Below are 19,163 nucleotides of genomic sequence, written 5' to 3' on the forward strand. Positions count from 1 at the left end.
ATATGGCTGTCCGCCCCCTTATCATACATTCGAGCAACCAGTGTTTATTAAAACTTAGACAAGAAAGGGAGGAATTGAACCCCCTCAGATTGATTTCAAGTCAACCCCATAACCTCTATGACTTTCTCTCAAGATACTAGTAAAATCATTACATAACTTTGCCATAGTTAAATTATAAGTTTAACCCTTACGTATCTTAAATGCCCTACCCTATACAACTAGGCTTTCAAGACGCTACCTCTCCCATTATAGAAGAACTAATATACTTCCATGATCACACACTTATAATCGTCTTTTTAATCAGCTCTCTAGTGCTCTACATCATTATTTTAATATTAATTACAAAATTAACTCATACAAGCACTATAGACGCTCAAGAAGTTGAAACAATTTGAACTATTATACCAGCAGTGATTTTAGTCCTAATTGCCCTTCCCTCACTACGAATTTTCTACATAATAGACGAAATTTATAACCCCTATCTAACAGTCAAAGCCATAGGCCATCAATGATACTGAAGCTATGAGTACACCGATTACGAAGACCTAACATTTGATTCCTACTTAATCCCTACTCAAGACCTATCCCCCGGCCAACTGTGACTTCTAGAAGTAGATAATCGAGTAGTTCTACCTATGGAGCTGCCTATTCGTATATTAATCTCCTCAGAAGATGTCTTACATGCATGAGCTGTCCCATCACTAGGACTAAAAGCTGATGCTATTCCAGGACGACTTAACCAAGTCACCCTAACATCATCTCGACCGGGAGTGTTTTACGGACAATGTTCAGAAATTTGTGGGTCTAACCACAGCTTTATGCCAATTGTCCTAGAAATAACCTCACTTAAATACTTTGAAAAGTGATCATCTATAATGCAATCATTTTTGAGCCCCCATGCTTTCAAGTATGCACGAGACATAGTATCTCCTCAAAAAACATGCCACAATTAGACACTTCTACTTGATTTACCACTATTTTACTTACAACCATCGCATTATTTTGTGTTTATCAACTCAAAATAATTAATCAAACATTAACACAAGTACCATCCCCAACAGAACAGACAAAGCCTCATAAAACACCTACACCTTGAGAAAACAAATGAACGAAAATTTATTTGCCCCATTCATCACACCCACAATTATAGGTATTACAACGCTACCAATTATTATTCTATTCCCCTGTATTATTTTGTCATCCCCCAAACGATGACTCCCTAACCGTATTCAAGCTCTACAAATCTGATTGATTCTTCTCATCACTAAACAAATAATGACAATACATAACAAACAAGGTCGAACCTGATCCCTCATATTAATCTCCCTGATCCTATTCATTGCTTCTACTAATCTCCTAGGACTTCTACCTTACTCATTCACCCCAACTACACAACTCTCAATAAATATTGGCATGGCTATCCCACTATGAGCTGGTACAGTAATTATAGGCTTTCGAAATAAACCTAAAATATCATTAGCCCATTTCTTACCTCAAGGCACTCCAACCCCCCTAATCCCAATACTAATCATTATCGAAACAATTAGCCTGTTTATCCAACCTCTTGCCTTAGCAGTTCGACTGACAGCCAACATTACTGCAGGACACTTACTAATTCACTTAATTGGTTCAGCCACATTAGCCCTTTCATCTATTAGCATAGCTGTATCAACCATTACATTTTCAATTCTATTCCTATTAACAATTCTAGAGCTAGCCGTAGCAATAATTCAAGCTTACGTTTTTACCCTTCTAGTTAGCCTTTACCTACACGATAACTCATAATGACACACCAAGCACATGCTTACCACATAGTTACTCCTAGCCCATGGCCACTTACAGGAGCACTATCAGCGCTCCTACTGACATCCAGCACAATTATATGATTCCATTTCAATTCCACACTTCTCCTAACAATTGGCCTAATCTCAATACTGCTAACAATATATCAATGATGACGGGACTTTGTTCGAGAAGGCACATTTCAAGGACACCACACCCCTGTAGTACAAAAAGGATTACGATACGGTATAATCCTATTCATCATCTCAGAAGTCTTCTTCTTCATTGGATTTTTCTGAGCCTTTTACCACTCAAGTCTAGCCCCTACTCCAGAACTAGGAGGTTGCTGACCTCCTACGGGCATCAACCCTCTTAACCCTCTCGAAGTTCCACTTCTAAATACATCAATTCTCCTTGCATCGGGAGTCTCAATTACATGGGCCCATCATAGCTTAATAGAGGGTAACCGAAAACAAATAATTCAAGCACTACTAATTACTATCCTTCTAGGACTGTACTTCACAATCCTCCAAGCTATAGAATACTATGAAACACCCTTCACAATCTCCGATGGGGTTTATGGCTCAACTTTTTTCGTAGCCACAGGATTCCACGGCCTCCACGTAATCATTGGCTCTACATTCCTAATTGTCTGCCTTCTCCGTCAACTTTTCTTTCACTTCACCTCAACACATCATTTCGGCTTCGAAGCAGCCGCCTGATACTGACACTTCGTAGATGTAGTATGACTATTCCTATACGTATCCATCTACTGATGAGGCTCATATTTTTCTAGTATAATTAGTACTACTGATTTCCAATCATTAAGTTCTGGGTAAGACCAGAGAAAAATAATTAACCTCATCATTACCCTTTTTGTCAACTCACTTCTCGCAACAATTGTAATTATAATCGCTTTCTGACTGCCTCAACTATACTTATATTTAGAAAAATCCAGCCCTTACGAATGCGGTTTTGACCCCTTGGGATCAGCACGACTTCCTTTTTCCATAAAATTCTTCTTAGTGGCTATCACATTCCTACTATTCGACCTAGAAATTGCTCTCCTTCTCCCTCTACCATGAGCAATTCAACTCCCCACCCCCTATACCATGCTAACTATATCCTACTGCTTAATCTTACTACTCACAGCAGGCCTAGCCTACGAATGAATTCAAAAGGGGTTAGAATGAGCTGAATAGGTATTTAATCTAAATAAGATAATTGATTTCGACTCAAAATATCATGGTTTAAACCCATGAACACCTCATAGCATCAATTAATATAAATATTATTATAGCCTTTATACTTGCCCTCACAGGAGTCCTTATTTACCGCTCTCACCTTATATCCACCCTACTATGTTTAGAAGGCATAATATTATCCTTATTTATCTTAACAGTCCTCCTCATTTCACAATCCCACATATTCTCTGCTTCAATAACACCATTGATTCTCCTAGTATTTTCCGCCTGCGAAGCAGGGGTAGGGCTAGCTCTATTAGTAACTATCTCTAACACTTACGGAAATGACCATGTACAAAACCTAAACCTCCTACAATGCTAAAAATTCTTATTCCAACCCTCATATTAATCCCACTAACCTGGTACTCAAAAAAGCCATGAATATGAGTTAATACTACAATATATAGCCTATTAATTAGCATTACAAGCTTGCCCCTCATTTATCATAACACAGACCTATCGTACAACTTCAATAACTCATTCTCAATAGACTCTCTATCAGGCCCCCTTCTAGTCCTAACATGCTGACTTCTTCCTCTAATGATTGTAGCAAGCCAAAACCACCTAAAAAAAGAGCCTCTAGCACGAAAAAAACTCTACCTGACTATACTCATTATTCTTCAACTTTCACTAGTTGTAGCCTTCACCTCATCAGAACTAATCATATTTTACATCTTATTCGAAACCACCCTAATTCCAACCCTTATTATTATTACCCGTTGGGGTAACCAAAACGAACGGCTAAATGCAGGCCTTTATTTCTTATTCTACACCTTAATTGGATCCCTCCCCCTATTAGTAGCCCTTCTAAACTTAAACAACAGCCTGGGCTCACTTCACATCCTAATAAATTACATTACCATCAGCCCACAAAGCAATACAGTATCTAACTCCATACTGTGGTACGCTTGCATAATTGCTTTTATAGTCAAAATACCCTTATACGGCCTGCACTTATGACTCCCTAAAGCTCATGTAGAAGCCCCTATCGCAGGGTCAATAGTATTAGCAGCCATTCTACTTAAATTAGGAGGCTATGGAATTATACGAATCACCACATTCACCGAACCTATAACCCCCACCTATTTTACCCCTTCATTATCTTATCCATATGAGGAATAATCATAACCAGCTCAATCTGCATGCGCCAGACAGATCTAAAATCACTAATCGCATACTCCTCCGTTAGTCACATGGGATTAGTAATTATCGCTGCCCTAATACAAACCACAACCAGCTTTATAGGAGCTACCTCACTAATGATTGCTCACGGCCTGACATCCTCCTTATTATTCTGCCTAGCTAATACCAACTACGAACGAATTCATAGTCGTACTATAATCCTGGCTCGAGGCCTACAATTAGTTCTACCATTAATATGTACATGATGACTACTAGCTAGCCTAGCTAACCTAGCCCTACCCCCATCCATCAATCTCCTAGGAGAACTGACAGTCATTATCTCATCATTCTCATGATCCAACCTTTCTATTCTCCTCCTAGGAATTAACACAGTTATCACCGCCCTGTATTCCTTATACATACTTATTACCTCCCAACGGGGGAAATTTACCCATCATCTCACCCCCATTTACCCATCCCTTACACGAGAACACATACTAATGATCCTCCACATCTTACCACTAATCATATTATCACTTAACCCAATGTACATCCTAGGAATAACATACTGCAAATATAGTTTAACAAAAACATTAGATTGTGAATCTAAATATAGAAGTTTAAACCTTCTTATATGCCGAGAAAGTATCAAGAACTGCTAACTCCTGAGACCATAACTAAAATTATGGCTTTCTCACTTTTAAAGGATAGCAGTAATCCATTGGTCTTAGGAACCAAAAACTTTGGTGCAACTCCAAATAAAAGTAATTAACCCTATTCTCAATTCAACAACTCTACTATCAATTATAGTACTAACACTACCTATCCTGCATTGCCTCATATTTCCTAATAAAACTAAACACTTCCCTTCTTACTGCAAAAACATAATTATATTAGCCTTTTTCGCCAGCCTACCTCCACTATTCACTTTTATCTACAACGGCCAAGAATCAATCATCACTAACTGACACTGATTCTCAATCCACTCATTCTCCATCTCAATAAGTTTTAAACTTGACTTCTTTTCCATTATCTTTATCCCCATTGCCCTGTTTGTAACCTGATCTATCCTTGAATTCTCCCTCATACATACACGCTGATCCTAATATCTCCTGATTTTTTAAATACCTGACTACCTTCCTTATAACAATAATCATCTTAGTTTCAGCCAACAACCTATTCCAACTTTTCATCGGATGAGAAGGCGTAGGAATCATATCCTTTATACTCATTGGTTGATGATATGGACGAACAGACGCTAATACTGCGGCCCTCCAGGCCATCCTATATAACCGCATTGGAGACATTGGATTTATACTATCCATAGCCTGACTAATACTAAATAACAACTCATGAGATCTTCAGCACATCTTCTCAACCAACATAGATACTATTGCCCTCCTCGGCCTAATTATTGCCGCCACCGGAAAATCCGCCCAATTTGGGCTTCACCCTTGACTCCCTTCCGCCATAGAAGGACCAACTCCCGTATCAGCCTTACTCCACTCCAGCACTATAGTAGTAGCTGGAATCTTCCTCCTAATCCGATTTCATCCTATAATCGAAAACAATCAAATTATCCTCACAACCACCCTATGCTTAGGAGCCATAACAACTCTGTTCACAGCCATCTGCGCAATTACACAAAACGATATTAAGAAAATCGTAGCCTTTTCGACATCTAGTCAATTAGGCCTAATAATAGTTACTATAGGCCTCAACCAGCCTCACCTAGCATTCTTACATATCTGCACCCACGCTTTCTTCAAAGCAATGCTATTCCTATGCTCCGGGTCTATCATCCACAGTCTCAATGACGAACAAGACATTCGAAAAATAGGAGGACTATTTAACTCAATACCTATCACATCCTCCGCCTTAATAACAGGCAGCCTTGCACTTACAGGAACCCCTTTTCTAGCAGGCTTCTACTCAAAAGACTCAATCATCGAAGCCCTAAATATATCATACACAAACTCATGAGCCCTTGTTATAACACTAATTGCCACTTCCTTAACCGCTATCTACAGCCTGCGTATCATCTTCTATGCCCTCTTAGGCTACCCCCGATTTACATCAATAACCCCAATTAATGAAAACAACCCTAACCTAGTTAACCCTATTATACGACTCGCTCTAGGAAGCATTTTTGCAGGCTTCATCTTAACAGCTAACATCCCCCCAACATCATCCATCTCCATAACCATACCAACCATAGTCAAACTATCTGCCCTAATAGTCACCCTTCTGGGCCTTTTAATCGGCATAGAACTAAACTCTCTCAGCAATAAACTCATAAACTCAACTAACCATACTGTCTCCTTCTCTAATTTACTAGGCTACTTCACTCATATTATTCATCGAATGACTCCCCTAATAAACCTGTTCATAGGTCAACGAATTGCTACCATACTAATTGATCTTAACTGATATGAGAAAGCAGGACCTAAAGGTCAAGCTTATACTCACTCCTTAGCATCTTCAAAACTTTCCTCAGCTCAAAAAGGACTAATAAAAACATACTTCCTATCTTTTCTTGTCTCAATAACACTCATTCTAGCACTTATATAATCTCTGCCCACGAACAACTTCTAATACAACATAAATAGTAATAAATAAAATTCACCCTAACAAAGCTAAGGCTCAACCACCACATCAATACAATAACGAAACACCATTAAAATCTTGACCAATACAATGGGTCCCAGCAAAATCAAACAACTCAATAGCTATATTAATATGAACTTCTCCAGACAAATAATATCATACTACTTCCATCAATAAAACAAACAATAACATACTTATAGCCACAACATTTCCAATCCATGTCTCAGGAAACTCTTCTGTAGCCATAGCAGCAGTGTAACCAAAAACTACTAATATGCCACCTAAGTAGACTAAAAAAACAACTAACCCTAAAAATACATCTTCTAAACACACCACTACCGCACAGCCCAAACCCCCACTAGCAACCAAACTTAACCCCCCATATACCGGAGAGGGCTTAGAAGCAAAAGCTACAAACCCCACAATTAATAACAAAGAAATAAAAAAAATAATTATCATTTTTATTATTTTAGCATGGACTTTAACCATAACCTATGGCATGAAAAACCATTGTTGTATTTCAACTACAAAAACTTAATGACCAACCTACGAAAAACTCACCCCCTTGCAAAAATTATTAACCACTCCTTTATTGACCTCCCAACACCCTCTAACATTTCAGCCTGATGAAATTTTGGATCTCTCTTAGGAATCTGCCTAATTATCCAAATCCTTACAGGACTATTCCTAGCTATATACTACACATCAGACACACTAACAGCTTTCTCATCAGTAGCCCACATCTGTCGAGACGTAAACTATGGTTGACTGATTCGCAATCTACACGCAAATGGAGCATCCATATTTTTCATATGCCTATTCCTCCACGTAGGACGAGGAATCTACTACGGATCCTACCTATTCAAAGAAACCTGAAACATCGGAGTAATCCTACTCCTAACAGTTATAGCAACCGCATTTGTAGGGTATGTTCTTCCATGAGGACAAATGTCATTCTGAGGGGCCACCATTATTACCAACCTCCTATCAGCCATTCCTTACATTGGCACAACCTTAGTTGAATGAATCTGGGGCGGCTTTTCCGTAGATAAAGCAACATTAACCTGATTCTTTGCCTTCCACTTTATCCTACCCTTCATTATCCTAGCCTTAGTCATTGTCCACCTATTATTCCTTCACGAAACAGGCTCCAGCAACCCAACAGGAATTAATCCTAACTCAGATAAAATCCCATTCCACCCCTACTACACCATTAAAGACATCCTAGGACTCATCCTTATAATCCTCACCCTCCTATCATTAGCCTTATTCTCTCCAGACATACTAGGAGATCCAGACAACTTTACGCCAGCCAACCCACTAAACACCCCACCCCACATTAAACCAGAATGATATTTCCTTTTCCCATACGCTATCCTCCGATCAATCCCCAACAAACTAGGGGGAGTACTAGCACTACTAGCATCTATCCTTGTTCTGTTGGTAATCCCCTTTCTCCATACATCTAAACAACGAAGCCTTATGTTCCGACCAATTTCACAAACCCTATTCTGAATTCTTACAGCTAACCTCTTTATCCTCACATGAATTGGAGGCCAACCTGTAGAACAACCATTCATCATCATTGGCCAAGTAGCCTCAATCTCCTACTTCACCACCATCCTCATCCTAATACCACTAGCAGGAATATTCGAGAACTATATACTCCAACCCAAATACCCCTAACTGTCCAAGTAATTTAACGAAAATACTGGCCTTGTAAGCCAACGATGAAGGAAAACTCCTTCCTAGGACATCTCAAGAAAAGGGCCTATCACCCTACCGCCAACTCCCAAAGCTGGTGTTCTAATTAAACTACTTCCTGATAAACAATTTATATGCTATGTCAGTATTAAATTCATTTATAAAAAGTAAAAAAAGTAAAAAGCACATGTATAATTATACTATATACATTATATGTATAATTATACTATATACATTATATGTATAATTATACCATATACATTATTTATGTCTATATTACATGGATTTATTTACCTCTAGCATATCTTATAATACATTATATAATTTTAAAACCAGACCAGGAAATTGTCCATTTAAAAACACAATTGACGATTCTTATAGTACTGCCTAGGGGGCGGGTCAGTTGATTCTGATTTGTCACCCACTCTAGCACACGTGGGTTAGGACCTCCCAGAATTGGAGGTGCTCTCACCTTTGGTGATTAAATCTAAAGATAGGCAGTGTAGACTTAATCCAATTATCACATAACATTACACACTCCCATAAGACATATAACATTGTATCAACAACATCCTCCATCGTGATTTTTTTAACTGTCACTGTTCTGTATTGTGATGTTGTAACAGTGGTATTAACAGCCACTTTGAATATTAACAATGTAAACTTAAAATAGAAAAAAAAATTATGACCAAATGCTTTGAGATCCCTTTAAACAGTAAAGATCCACACCATGTGTCTGCTTCAGCACTTGAACAGCTGCCATTCAAACTACGTTGGAATTCTATGGCTTCTGAGTGGGGTGGAATTCTGACCTAATGGCTGCCAACTGCTACACTGAACTTCCCCTCAAGATCACATTCCTTAGCCCAGACACTGAAAATAAGCCATTTGGAGTGCCAAACTGTTAGTGGTAAAATAGGGAATGGGGTGTCATCTAGGTGAGTTAACTGACTAAAGGGAACTGGAAAGGGTAAATGAATAAACACACAGGCAACAACACTTAGCTGGAGATAGCTGGACTAACAGATAACAGAATAACAATCAGAGAAAACAGTTTTTCTACACAGTGGGTTCAATGTGTCAACCTAGGTATCTGGGTAAGGACATACAAGGCAGGACTGTGATAACTAAACTGTTTAATAAGTAGTGAGATGGGGAATGAAGGGGATTGGGTAAACTGGCTCTAGGATCTAAGGATATCTACCCAGGGTAAAGGGATGGATAAAAACTACACTATTGGCTAAAACCTCTAAGCAGACTACTAAAAGCAAGGTCTGACTGGAAGAAGGGAGTAAGGGGATTTCACAAAGATATCCAATGATGAAATCTTCACAGCTGATCTCAGGAGACAGGAAACACAGCAAGTTAAATCCAAATGTAAGGAGAGAGGGATATGGAATGGTCTGTGTGTCCACCAAAACATACAAATCCACTTCTCTATCTTACTTCTTCACTGGGATGCTCAATAGAAGATATTACTCAGTCGAAGATCCAGGGAAACAGCTTCAGAGATGATATGTCTGACCAAATTTACCAATAAACCTCAGGACCTCAGAGACAGCTTCAAACTGCCACTGTGTCAGTGTGTCACTGTCAAGATTCTAAATTCCCTTGCCAGTCAAGTTTGCTCTCTGCTAGCTAAATCTATATTTCTACAATAAACACCCACCCTCTTTATGATTATAATAGTATTAGCCTCTATGATTATTTTCATAACACAATCACTGGTTTTGTGTTGTTAGTCAAATAATATAATTTCCTTCATATAAAACAATACAGAGCGAAAGGAGCAGAGCCAGAAGAACACTGTACACAGAGACTGATATACTATGGTAAAATCGAATGCAATGGACTTCTGTACCAGCAGCAATGCAATGACACAGGACAGCTCTGAGGGATTTATGATAAAGATGCTACCCACATTCAGAGGAAGGACTGCAGGAGAGGAAACATATAAGAAAAACAACTGCTTGAACGCATGGGTCAGGGTGGACATGATTGGGGATGTAGACTCGAAGCTACCACACCAATGCAACTATCAACAATTAGGAAATAGGTCTTGATCAATGACACATGTTAAAACCAGTGGAAATGTGCATCAGCCATGGGTGGGGGGGAGTGCGGGGGGTGATGGGGAAAGTAGGAGCATGAATCATGTAACCATGTTAAAAATGAATATTAATAAATGTTTTAAAAAATACAGTTCTGGGTGGTAGCAAATCTTATTTATATCTTGACCTTAAGCCTATACTCCAAGAGTTTCCACTTAGCCCACCACACCCCCCTTTTCCCCTATAACAAGATAATCAGACAAGGAGTGCTGGAATACTCTTTTTTTGTATAAGATAATCAGAAGGCACCTAACTGCAGACTCCTAGTATTTCAGCACAAACATGACCAGCCCCAACCCCTCACTGCAGAGGCCTTGGAAAGGCCAGTCATAACAACATATTACTTATTACCCATAGTGATGATTTCTGTACTTTCTGTCTTATTCAGCACTTGCATCATTAATTAACATCTCCCCATATGGAAGATTTCTGTTCATTCTATTTTGATTTTAACTTTCATCTGACATTGTGTTACCAGATTTCTGGGCATAAAAAAAGGCCATCTCCTGAGGCTTGGGATCTGTGGTCTTAGTCTTCACCAAAGTCCAGCTTTTCTGTGAGCCTAGCCCTGTCTCAATAAACCTATATCTTTTTGACTTGAAGACTTTATCTTATTAGCATTGCTGCTAATAGAATATTCCCCATAAGGGGTGATCTCACCTCTAATGAAGAGGATTTTAAGGTAATTATTAAGAACTACTTTGCCCAACTATATGGCAATAAATATAACCAGATACGTGAAATGGGTGAATATTTATGAAATTATAAATTGCCTAGATTAACAAAAAATAAAGTAGAATACTTAAATAATCTCATCTCAGAAAAAAGAAATTGAACAAGCTATCAAAGAACTTCCTAAGAAAAAATCCCGGGGCCAGATGGATTCAAAAGTGAATTCTCTCAAATATTTAAAGTACTAATCACAATATCTACAAACTATTTGACAAAATAAGCAAAGAGGGAGTCTCACCAAATTCTTTTTATGACACAAATAGGGTACTGATTCCAAAGCCAGGCAGACCAAAAACAGAGAAAGAAAACTACAGATCAATCTCCTTCATGAACATAGATGCAAAAACCTTAAATAAAATAGTAGCAAAGAGACTACAGTAAGTCATCAAGAGGATTTTTCCCTATGAACAGGTGGGATTTATACCAGGAATACAAGGATGGCTTAATATTAGGAAAACCATCCACATAATTGAACATCTCAATAACCAAAGCAACAGCCATCACATGATTATCTCAATAGATGCAGAAAAAGCCTTTGACAAAATACAACACCCATTTCTATTGAAAACACTAGAAAGTAAAAGAATAATAGCTGGGCCCTTCCTCAAAATAATATACAGTGTTATAAAAAGAAAGAAATGTTCTCTATACTGCTACTAATATTACTAAGGCTAGTTATTATGGTTGTTATTAATCTGTATATAATCTGAAGAAGCTTTGGTTTGGTTCCCCAATGGCTGGTGCAGGGACACCCGAGTCCTGCCACTCAGCTGGATGTTATAATAATTGCCCTTCTTTATAACAGTGCCCAGACAGGATCCCTAAAGGTCAATGGATGGGTAACCCTTTCAGGTCCCACCTGGGGTTGGTTGATTATTGGTATTGGGCTCTATTCAGCCTTGGATAACGTTCATCTGACTGTGTTGCTCCCTCCCCAGAGTGGTGATGGAATAACTACTCAGGAAGGTACTTAATAGCTTTTATCTAAGTTGTATACAAGGGAAAGGAATGATCAGGAATGGTTTGGGGAATAGGAGACCTTATCACTAAATTTATGACAATAATCCCTCAGGACTGTAGGCTGTTCAGTAATGCTGGGCTTGTTCTTCACCTCCTCTGGCTCAGCCTGGCCATAGCCAAACCAGAGTAAGCAAAATGTTTGGATGACACAAACATTGATGATTTCTCTCAGCTTCTCACTGCTAGTTGTTATGCCAGTCCTACAGCCTTCAGGAAATACCACCCTTACCACCCTCTGCTTCTTCTCCTACCCACTTCCTGGATCCCTCCTCTGCCCCCCCCCAGCCCCCAGGATACCTAAATATCTAGAGATGGTTTAGGTGCCTAAATATCTAGAGCAGGGGTCGGCAACGTATAGCTCTCGAGCCACATCTGGCTCTTTTGGGGGCCAGATATGGCTCTTTCTGCGGGAGCCATAAAGTCAATTTTTTTTAAGCGCTGTTACAGGAGCGGCACTGTGAGCACTGTGTGGCTCTCACGAAATTACATTTTAAAAAATGTGGCGTTTATGGCTCTCACGGGCCAAAAAGGTTGCCGACCCTCGATCTAGAGGATTTAGAGAGAATCAGAGGATCCGCGGTCTGACCCACAGTCAATCAACGTTCAAGATCAAATGTCCAAGGCAAGAGTTTAGGCAAAGCTCAGCTAAGGCAAAGTCAAAGCCAAAAGGTCCCCAAAAGACAAAAGAGGTCCAAGGGTCCCTGACAGGGGGCTGCCAGGATATTTATACTCTCTCTGCCCAACTGCCTTTCCTCCTGTCCTCATGGCCTCTGGGAACATTCCGAAGTCTCCAACTGTCTTCACCTGTCAATCAAGGTGAGACTCTCAGCTCCCAGAGTCTGATTATGACAATAGCATATATTTAAAACCATTAGCAAGGGGCAGCTAGGTAGCTCAGTGGATTGAGAGCCAGGCCTAGAGACAGGAGGTCCTAGGTTCAAATCTGGCCTGAAACACTTCCCAGCTGTGTGACCCTGGGCAAGTCACTTGACCCCCATTGCCTACCCTTACCACTCTTCCACTTATATAAGTCAATACACAGAAGTTAAGGGTTTAAAAAATAAAAAAATGATTAAAAAAAAATAAAACCATTAGCAAGTATCATCTGCAATGGGGACAAGTTAAAAGCCTTCCAATAAAAACAGGAGTGAAACAATTAAAGAAAAATATATTAAGGGAGGCAATGAGGAAACTAAACTATCACTCTTTACAGATGATATGATGGTAAGCTTAAAGAATCCTAGAAAATCAACTAAAAAGCTAGTGGAAATATTAATAACTTTAGCAACGCTGCAGGATACAAAATAGACCCCATAAATCATAAGCATTTCTATATTTCCAACACAACTCAGCAGCAAGAGTTAGAAAGAGAAACTCCATTTAAAATCACTCTACACAGTGTAAAATATTTGGGAATTTATTTGCCAAGACAAATGCAGGAATTATATGAGCACAACTACAAAATGCTTTTCACACAATTAAAATTAGGTTTAAACAATTGGCACCCAGGAAACCTTCTCTAAATGTTAGCTTTTTTTGGATATGGAGTCCAACCCCCTCACTGGTCTGGAGGAGGAGTGACCCCCTCTGATGGTGTGGAAGTGGAGGAAGGACTTGCCTGGGGAGAGGGAACAAAGTGGGGGTGGTTCCTTGAGGATGAGGGTGGTGGCAAAGGGAACTTGGGGATCCACTCAGAACCACTGCAGAGTAGGGGGGAGAGTGGGATACATGGGAGAGGGAAGAAGAGAAAGGTAAGGATGGGGTGTCTAGTGGAGGACCATGAGAAGGTATGAAGAGCAGAGAGGTATCAGGGAGAGGTCATCCCAAATACTGTACTCCTCTTGATAATACTCTGACCCAGGCTGCTGGTCACTGCCTTGGAATCTAGGCCTTCCTGGTCCTGAGCAGCCCTGTCCAGCCTGGCCCTCTGTTCACACCCTCTTTTTAGAGCCCAGCTTCTCTCTGTCTCTCTTCTACCTGGGTTTCAGGCAGTATTTTGGTATCCTTTATTCCACAAGAAAGGAAATCCTCACAGCCAGTATTTCTATGGCCTTCAGGGATTCATCACAAACACCTTACTGGGTTGATGCACCATTTTACAAATGGGGAACATGAGGCAGAGATGAAGTAACTTTTCCAGGGTCACACAGCCACCAAGTGTCTCAGGTGTGATTCTGTTGTGAGGGGCTTGAGGTGAACCCCCTGGGTTTCAAAGGATATCCTTTGCAAGAATGTAAGACTCCATGACTTAACTTAAAAATAAAGAGATTTATTTAGAATTCATGTTGAATTTGGCTGGGAGGACAGCAAAGCTGCCTCCCAGAGGACATCTGTTCTGGGGTCTTCATCCTCTTTCCAACAGCTGATAGATGACTTCAAGAGGGGATGCATTCAGGCACAAGGGGGGGGATTTGTCATCTGACTGGGATCAGCCTGAATACATAGAGGGTGACCCTTAGAGTTAAGGGGACAAATAGATGTCTTAAATACAAACCAAAGGTATCAAAGCATAGTCTAGAGGAGTATCTCTGTGTCCTTCTCCAAACCTAGGGCAAGATCCAAGGAGGATAATTCTCTCAAGGGGTCTTTCTTATCATTAGACTTTGAAGTCCAAGCAGACCGTTTCTTTAGCCTTAACTGGAATGAAAGGAAGCAAATAAATTCTCCTGCCTACGGTTTGGCCTGAAACACTTCTATAATTTGGGGGTGGAAGGTAAACCTAATTCTGCCCGACAAATTATGTGTGAGTCAACAAACCTGGATGAGAGAAATGATTTGTGGGATTACAGGAGTCAAACCACCAGACTGACAGGCCAGACACGCAGACATCCTCTTGCTGGGCAGTGACAAAGTTTAATGAGTCCACAGTTTATAGGGTATCTGATGTAGGTAAAGAGATTAGGTAAACTTCATACAGAAACAATGATAAGTAATGGTTTACAAGGTAAGAAAAAAGGATATGAATTACTTCAGTGATTCTCAACAGGAGTTTCTATAGGTAATAGATCACAGGTAAATGTGTAACCAGCTAGTCCAGATTCTCAGGGAAATGGCTTCAGTGGTGTGAAGATAGGATTAACTCTCCCCTTGTCTATTTTTAGAGAAACAAATCATGAACTCAAAGCACCCCTGCTTAACACTAAGTAAGAGAATTCATGAGTCACTTACACACCTCCAAAAGCTACTGCCACTCCCCTTGGGCAATGTTAGGCAAACTGAAAGACTGGGATTGGTACCTGTAATGTGGGGAAGGGACAGGAAGTGATGCGGATAAAGGACTATAAAAAGTCCTGGAACTGCTTCTAAGATTGGCACTTGCAGGGAACAGCCAGACTGAGGCAGCCCGGGAGGCAGCCAGACAGGCCCTGGGCTGTGTTTGTGTCCACTCAGGAGTGTGACCACATGCTAGATGGGTGATGGACACTAGGGTCCCCCACTTCTAAAGGTCCTCTGTTCTGTTTGTTGGTATTTGTTGTTGAGGGTTTTTTTTTTTTTGTTTAGACATTGCAGGTGTGTCTGCCCCTTTGTGACCCCATTTGGGTCACATGTCTTGGCAAAGATCCTGGAGTTCTGCAGAGCCTCAGGGAGCCGAGACCCTGGCCTGGATTTTATCTCTCCCTCTTTTGGCTGGTCCCAAATGCTTTTTCAAATCCTTCCTGCATGGCTTCAGGCTCCTCAGCTTGGCTGCAATTGCTCCCACCGAGAGACCAATGGTCTCTTTCTCTACAACTCCTCTAAGGGATCCATCCCTGCTTGCTATCATTAGGAACTCAAAGGACAACACTGGCTGCTCCCACATACACCGTGTTGCATGAATTTTTAGGTCCTTGGAAGCCCCAGCATGAGTAAGGCAGCCCAGGGTGCAGAGAGGCAGGTGAGTTGTCATTCCTTCATCCACCCACAAGGGTGATCCACTTCATCAGTGAGGGATGGCAGAGTGTCTCACAATTCCAAGGATGGCACAGGGACACTCTCTGCTCCTGACCTCCATGACTCGGGGTTTGGATAGATCCGTCAGGCCTGGGAGGGAGGCTTAGAAAGAAGTTTGGGGTCAGGTGAGGTGAGGGGCAGAGACAGGATAAGTCACATTTTTAGTGAAAGAAAAAGGATAAGATGTAGTCTACTTTGTTCTCTCCAAAATTCACTTTTGACAGCCATTCTCCACTGGCTATGAGCCTTAGTAATAAGTGCTGGGGGATGGGAGTGTGAAAGAAGAGATTGTGCTTCCCTAGGTTCAAGGAGGAAAGAAACTGGGAGGGGCTGGCTTCAAGATGGGCAGAGAGGGGCGTCAGGGGAGAGGACCTGGGCAGGTGGAAGAGAGGTGCCCCCAGGAAGGAGAGCAGCTCCCCTGGGAGGGAACTGGAGAGCAGAGTGAGGCAGGGGTGTGGCAGGAAGGTGGCATCGAAGACCACATTTTGTTCTTGGAAGTCAAAGTCCAGGGAGCCCATCTATTTGGTCTGGTCTCTTGGTTTTTTCCTAATTGGTCCTTGCAATTCAGAAATGTTTCTTTCCTACAAACAAAATATATACAAGATAAATGATAGGAAATCACCCAGAAAAGATGGACCAAGAAAGGCTTTTTGCAGAAGATGGGATTTTAGACTAGGCCTGAAGGAATCCTGTTCAGATTCTGGCTTTGACATGTGCTTTTCTCTTCTTGAGCCTCAGTGTGTTCTTCTGTGAAACAAAGGTGTCAGCCCAGGTAATACGCAGCTTCCCTTCCAGGTTCTTTCAATGATCTCAGGAGATGGCCAGAGTCCTAACACACACACACACACACACACACACACACACACACACGTCCACTCTCACCCTTGTTATGTGTTTTGGAACCAGCATGGTGCCAGAGGATCCAAGCTCAATGAGCTCAGACTCTTCAGTCCTGTCACCTATTTCTGCTTCAGTGAGGGTTGGCAGGATGGCTCTTCTACAACCCACCACTAGGACAAGCTTGGCTAATTTAATATTTTTTCACTAATATTACATTGGTTTTCTTCTCACATACAATGAGGGCCAATCCCTGGGGTGCTGGCAAGAGTGGCTTCAAAACCACCCGGCCTTCATCTGAAGCCCATGAAGGGAAACATGGATGGAATCCAGAAGATCTGACATGGAATCCCCCTGAGACACTTGGTGGCTGTGTAAATTTGGACAAGTCACTTCATCTCCAATTTATTTCCCCATGTGTAGAATTGGGCTGCGACACAAGGAGATGCTTGTGACAAATCCCTGAGGGCCACAGAAATGCTGGCTGTGAGGATTTCCTTTCCTATGGAATGAGAGATACAGAAATGCTGCCTGAAACCCAGGGAGAAGAGACAGAGAGAAGTTGGGCTCTAGAAGGAGGGAGTGGACAGAGGGCCAAGCTGGACAACGCTGCTCAGGACCAGGAAGGACCAGATGCCAAGGCAGTGACCAGCCCCCTGGGGTCAGGGCTTAGCAAGAGGAAGGGAGGGTTTGGGGTGAGCTGCTGGCCCCTCCCTGATACCTCTCTGCCCTTTCTTCCTCCTCACCACCCACCACCAGACATCCCTCCTTACCCTATTGGCACTGGAGGAGTTTCATGTTTAATCCAAACAGTTACTGGAGAAAGAGGAGAGGAAGGCAGGAGCTGGGCTGGATTGGGCCAATTTCAGAACTGGCCAATTTGGGCTCCCAAATGGCCTCAGCTGCTTCCTCCTGGTAGGACTGAAGTCACATAAAGGAGTGATTTGGGGTGAGATGTGTCAGTTTATTGGTGAGATCCCTGTATGGATCAGGAGAACATCAGCCCTGGGACAGCCATGGAGGTCAGGGGCCTCCCCAGTGACCAGAGAGCCCAGATCTTGCTCAGGCAGTTTGAGACTTTGAGGAGCTCCTTATTCAGCCCCTCCCTGGAGCACCCTAAGACACCCCTAACTGGTGAATACCTGATGAGAAGATGGTCCAGCCAAGCCTCAGCCCTTGTCCACACCTGTCATTCCCTCTCAGGCCTGAAAACCCTCTTTGCCCCCTTCACTCAGTCACCAAATGCTGTTTAAAGAGGAAGAAGTTCTTTGGGATGCTTAAGGCAAAGGAAGTGCAAAAAGCCATAGACTAGATGGAATCTCAGAGTCGGGTCTGACACAGAAATACACGGTAATTGTTCCTAAAATACAGGAATTGGGGCTTTTCCATTCCAGGGCCCTGCTATTAGCATCAATACGGCACAGGAACCAGCCATCCTCCCGCCCCTAATTCAGGACAAGGACCAGCCTGTCTGCCTCCGTTTGGTCCTCCCAGAGATGAGGAGGTCGGGCTCAGGGGCTTCTTGGGTCCCTTCTCACCCGAGATCTGTTCTCTCCTCAGAAATGCTTCCGTGTTTCTTTCCATGGCCGCCTCCTATATCACAGGAAGGAGGCCGAGGAGGATCAGAGCTAAAACTGCCAGAAAAGAAACCAAAAGGACCAGCTGCAGCCCGGGAGACTGAGGAGAACTTGGTGCGTGGCCCCTCCTCCAGCAGGGCTCCAAACCTAGAGGTCCAGGAAGTAAGACTCCATTTCCCAGAATGCCTCTGGCATGACGTCCTCCAAGCCTTGGCACTCCTATTGTGGAAGACTCCATTTCCCAGAATGCTTGTGTCCTGACGTCACCCAAGTCTTGACACCACCCCTGTGCAGTCCTAGGGCGTATTGGGAATCTGTTGAGGTCTCTCTCTGCTTCTAGAGTATTCACTCCTGTCCTGTTTGGGACTTTCTTCTTGAGAGAGGAGTGGAGGGAGTCAATGCAAAAGTCGCAGCCGTGGCTTTTGCTGTGGAGAGTTTCTGTTCCGTAACTCCTGGGGAGCGAGAAGACCCGGGTGGACCCATTGCGGGTACCAGAA

The 19,163-nt window shown here is 41.9% G+C and overlaps 1 protein-coding gene and 2 pseudogenes across 1 annotated transcript in view; all 3 read left to right on the forward strand.

Annotated features, from left to right (window-relative positions):
- The first annotated feature begins 1,709 nt into the window (after positions 1–1,709).
- LOC123239850 lies at positions 1,710–2,569 on the forward strand (annotated as a pseudogene).
- A 4,462-nt stretch (positions 2,570–7,031) lies between these two features.
- On the forward strand, positions 7,032–8,143 carry LOC123239849 (annotated as a pseudogene).
- A 9,185-nt stretch (positions 8,144–17,328) lies between these two features.
- LOC123240725 (zinc finger protein 585A-like) overlaps positions 17,329–19,163 on the forward strand; it is a 100,401-nt gene continuing 98,566 nt past the window's right edge. Inside the window, exons 1-3 of the mRNA XM_044668443.1 lie at positions 17,329–17,463; positions 18,484–18,828; positions 19,007–19,154. Of these exons, the coding sequence (XP_044524378.1) occupies positions 17,329–17,463; positions 18,484–18,828; positions 19,007–19,154 (628 nt within the window). The remainder of the gene's footprint in view (positions 17,464–18,483; positions 18,829–19,006; positions 19,155–19,163) is intronic.

This window comes from Gracilinanus agilis, chromosome 3 (assembly GCF_016433145.1).
Source record: "Gracilinanus agilis isolate LMUSP501 chromosome 3, AgileGrace, whole genome shotgun sequence".
Taxonomy (NCBI): domain Eukaryota; kingdom Metazoa; phylum Chordata; class Mammalia; order Didelphimorphia; family Didelphidae; genus Gracilinanus; species Gracilinanus agilis.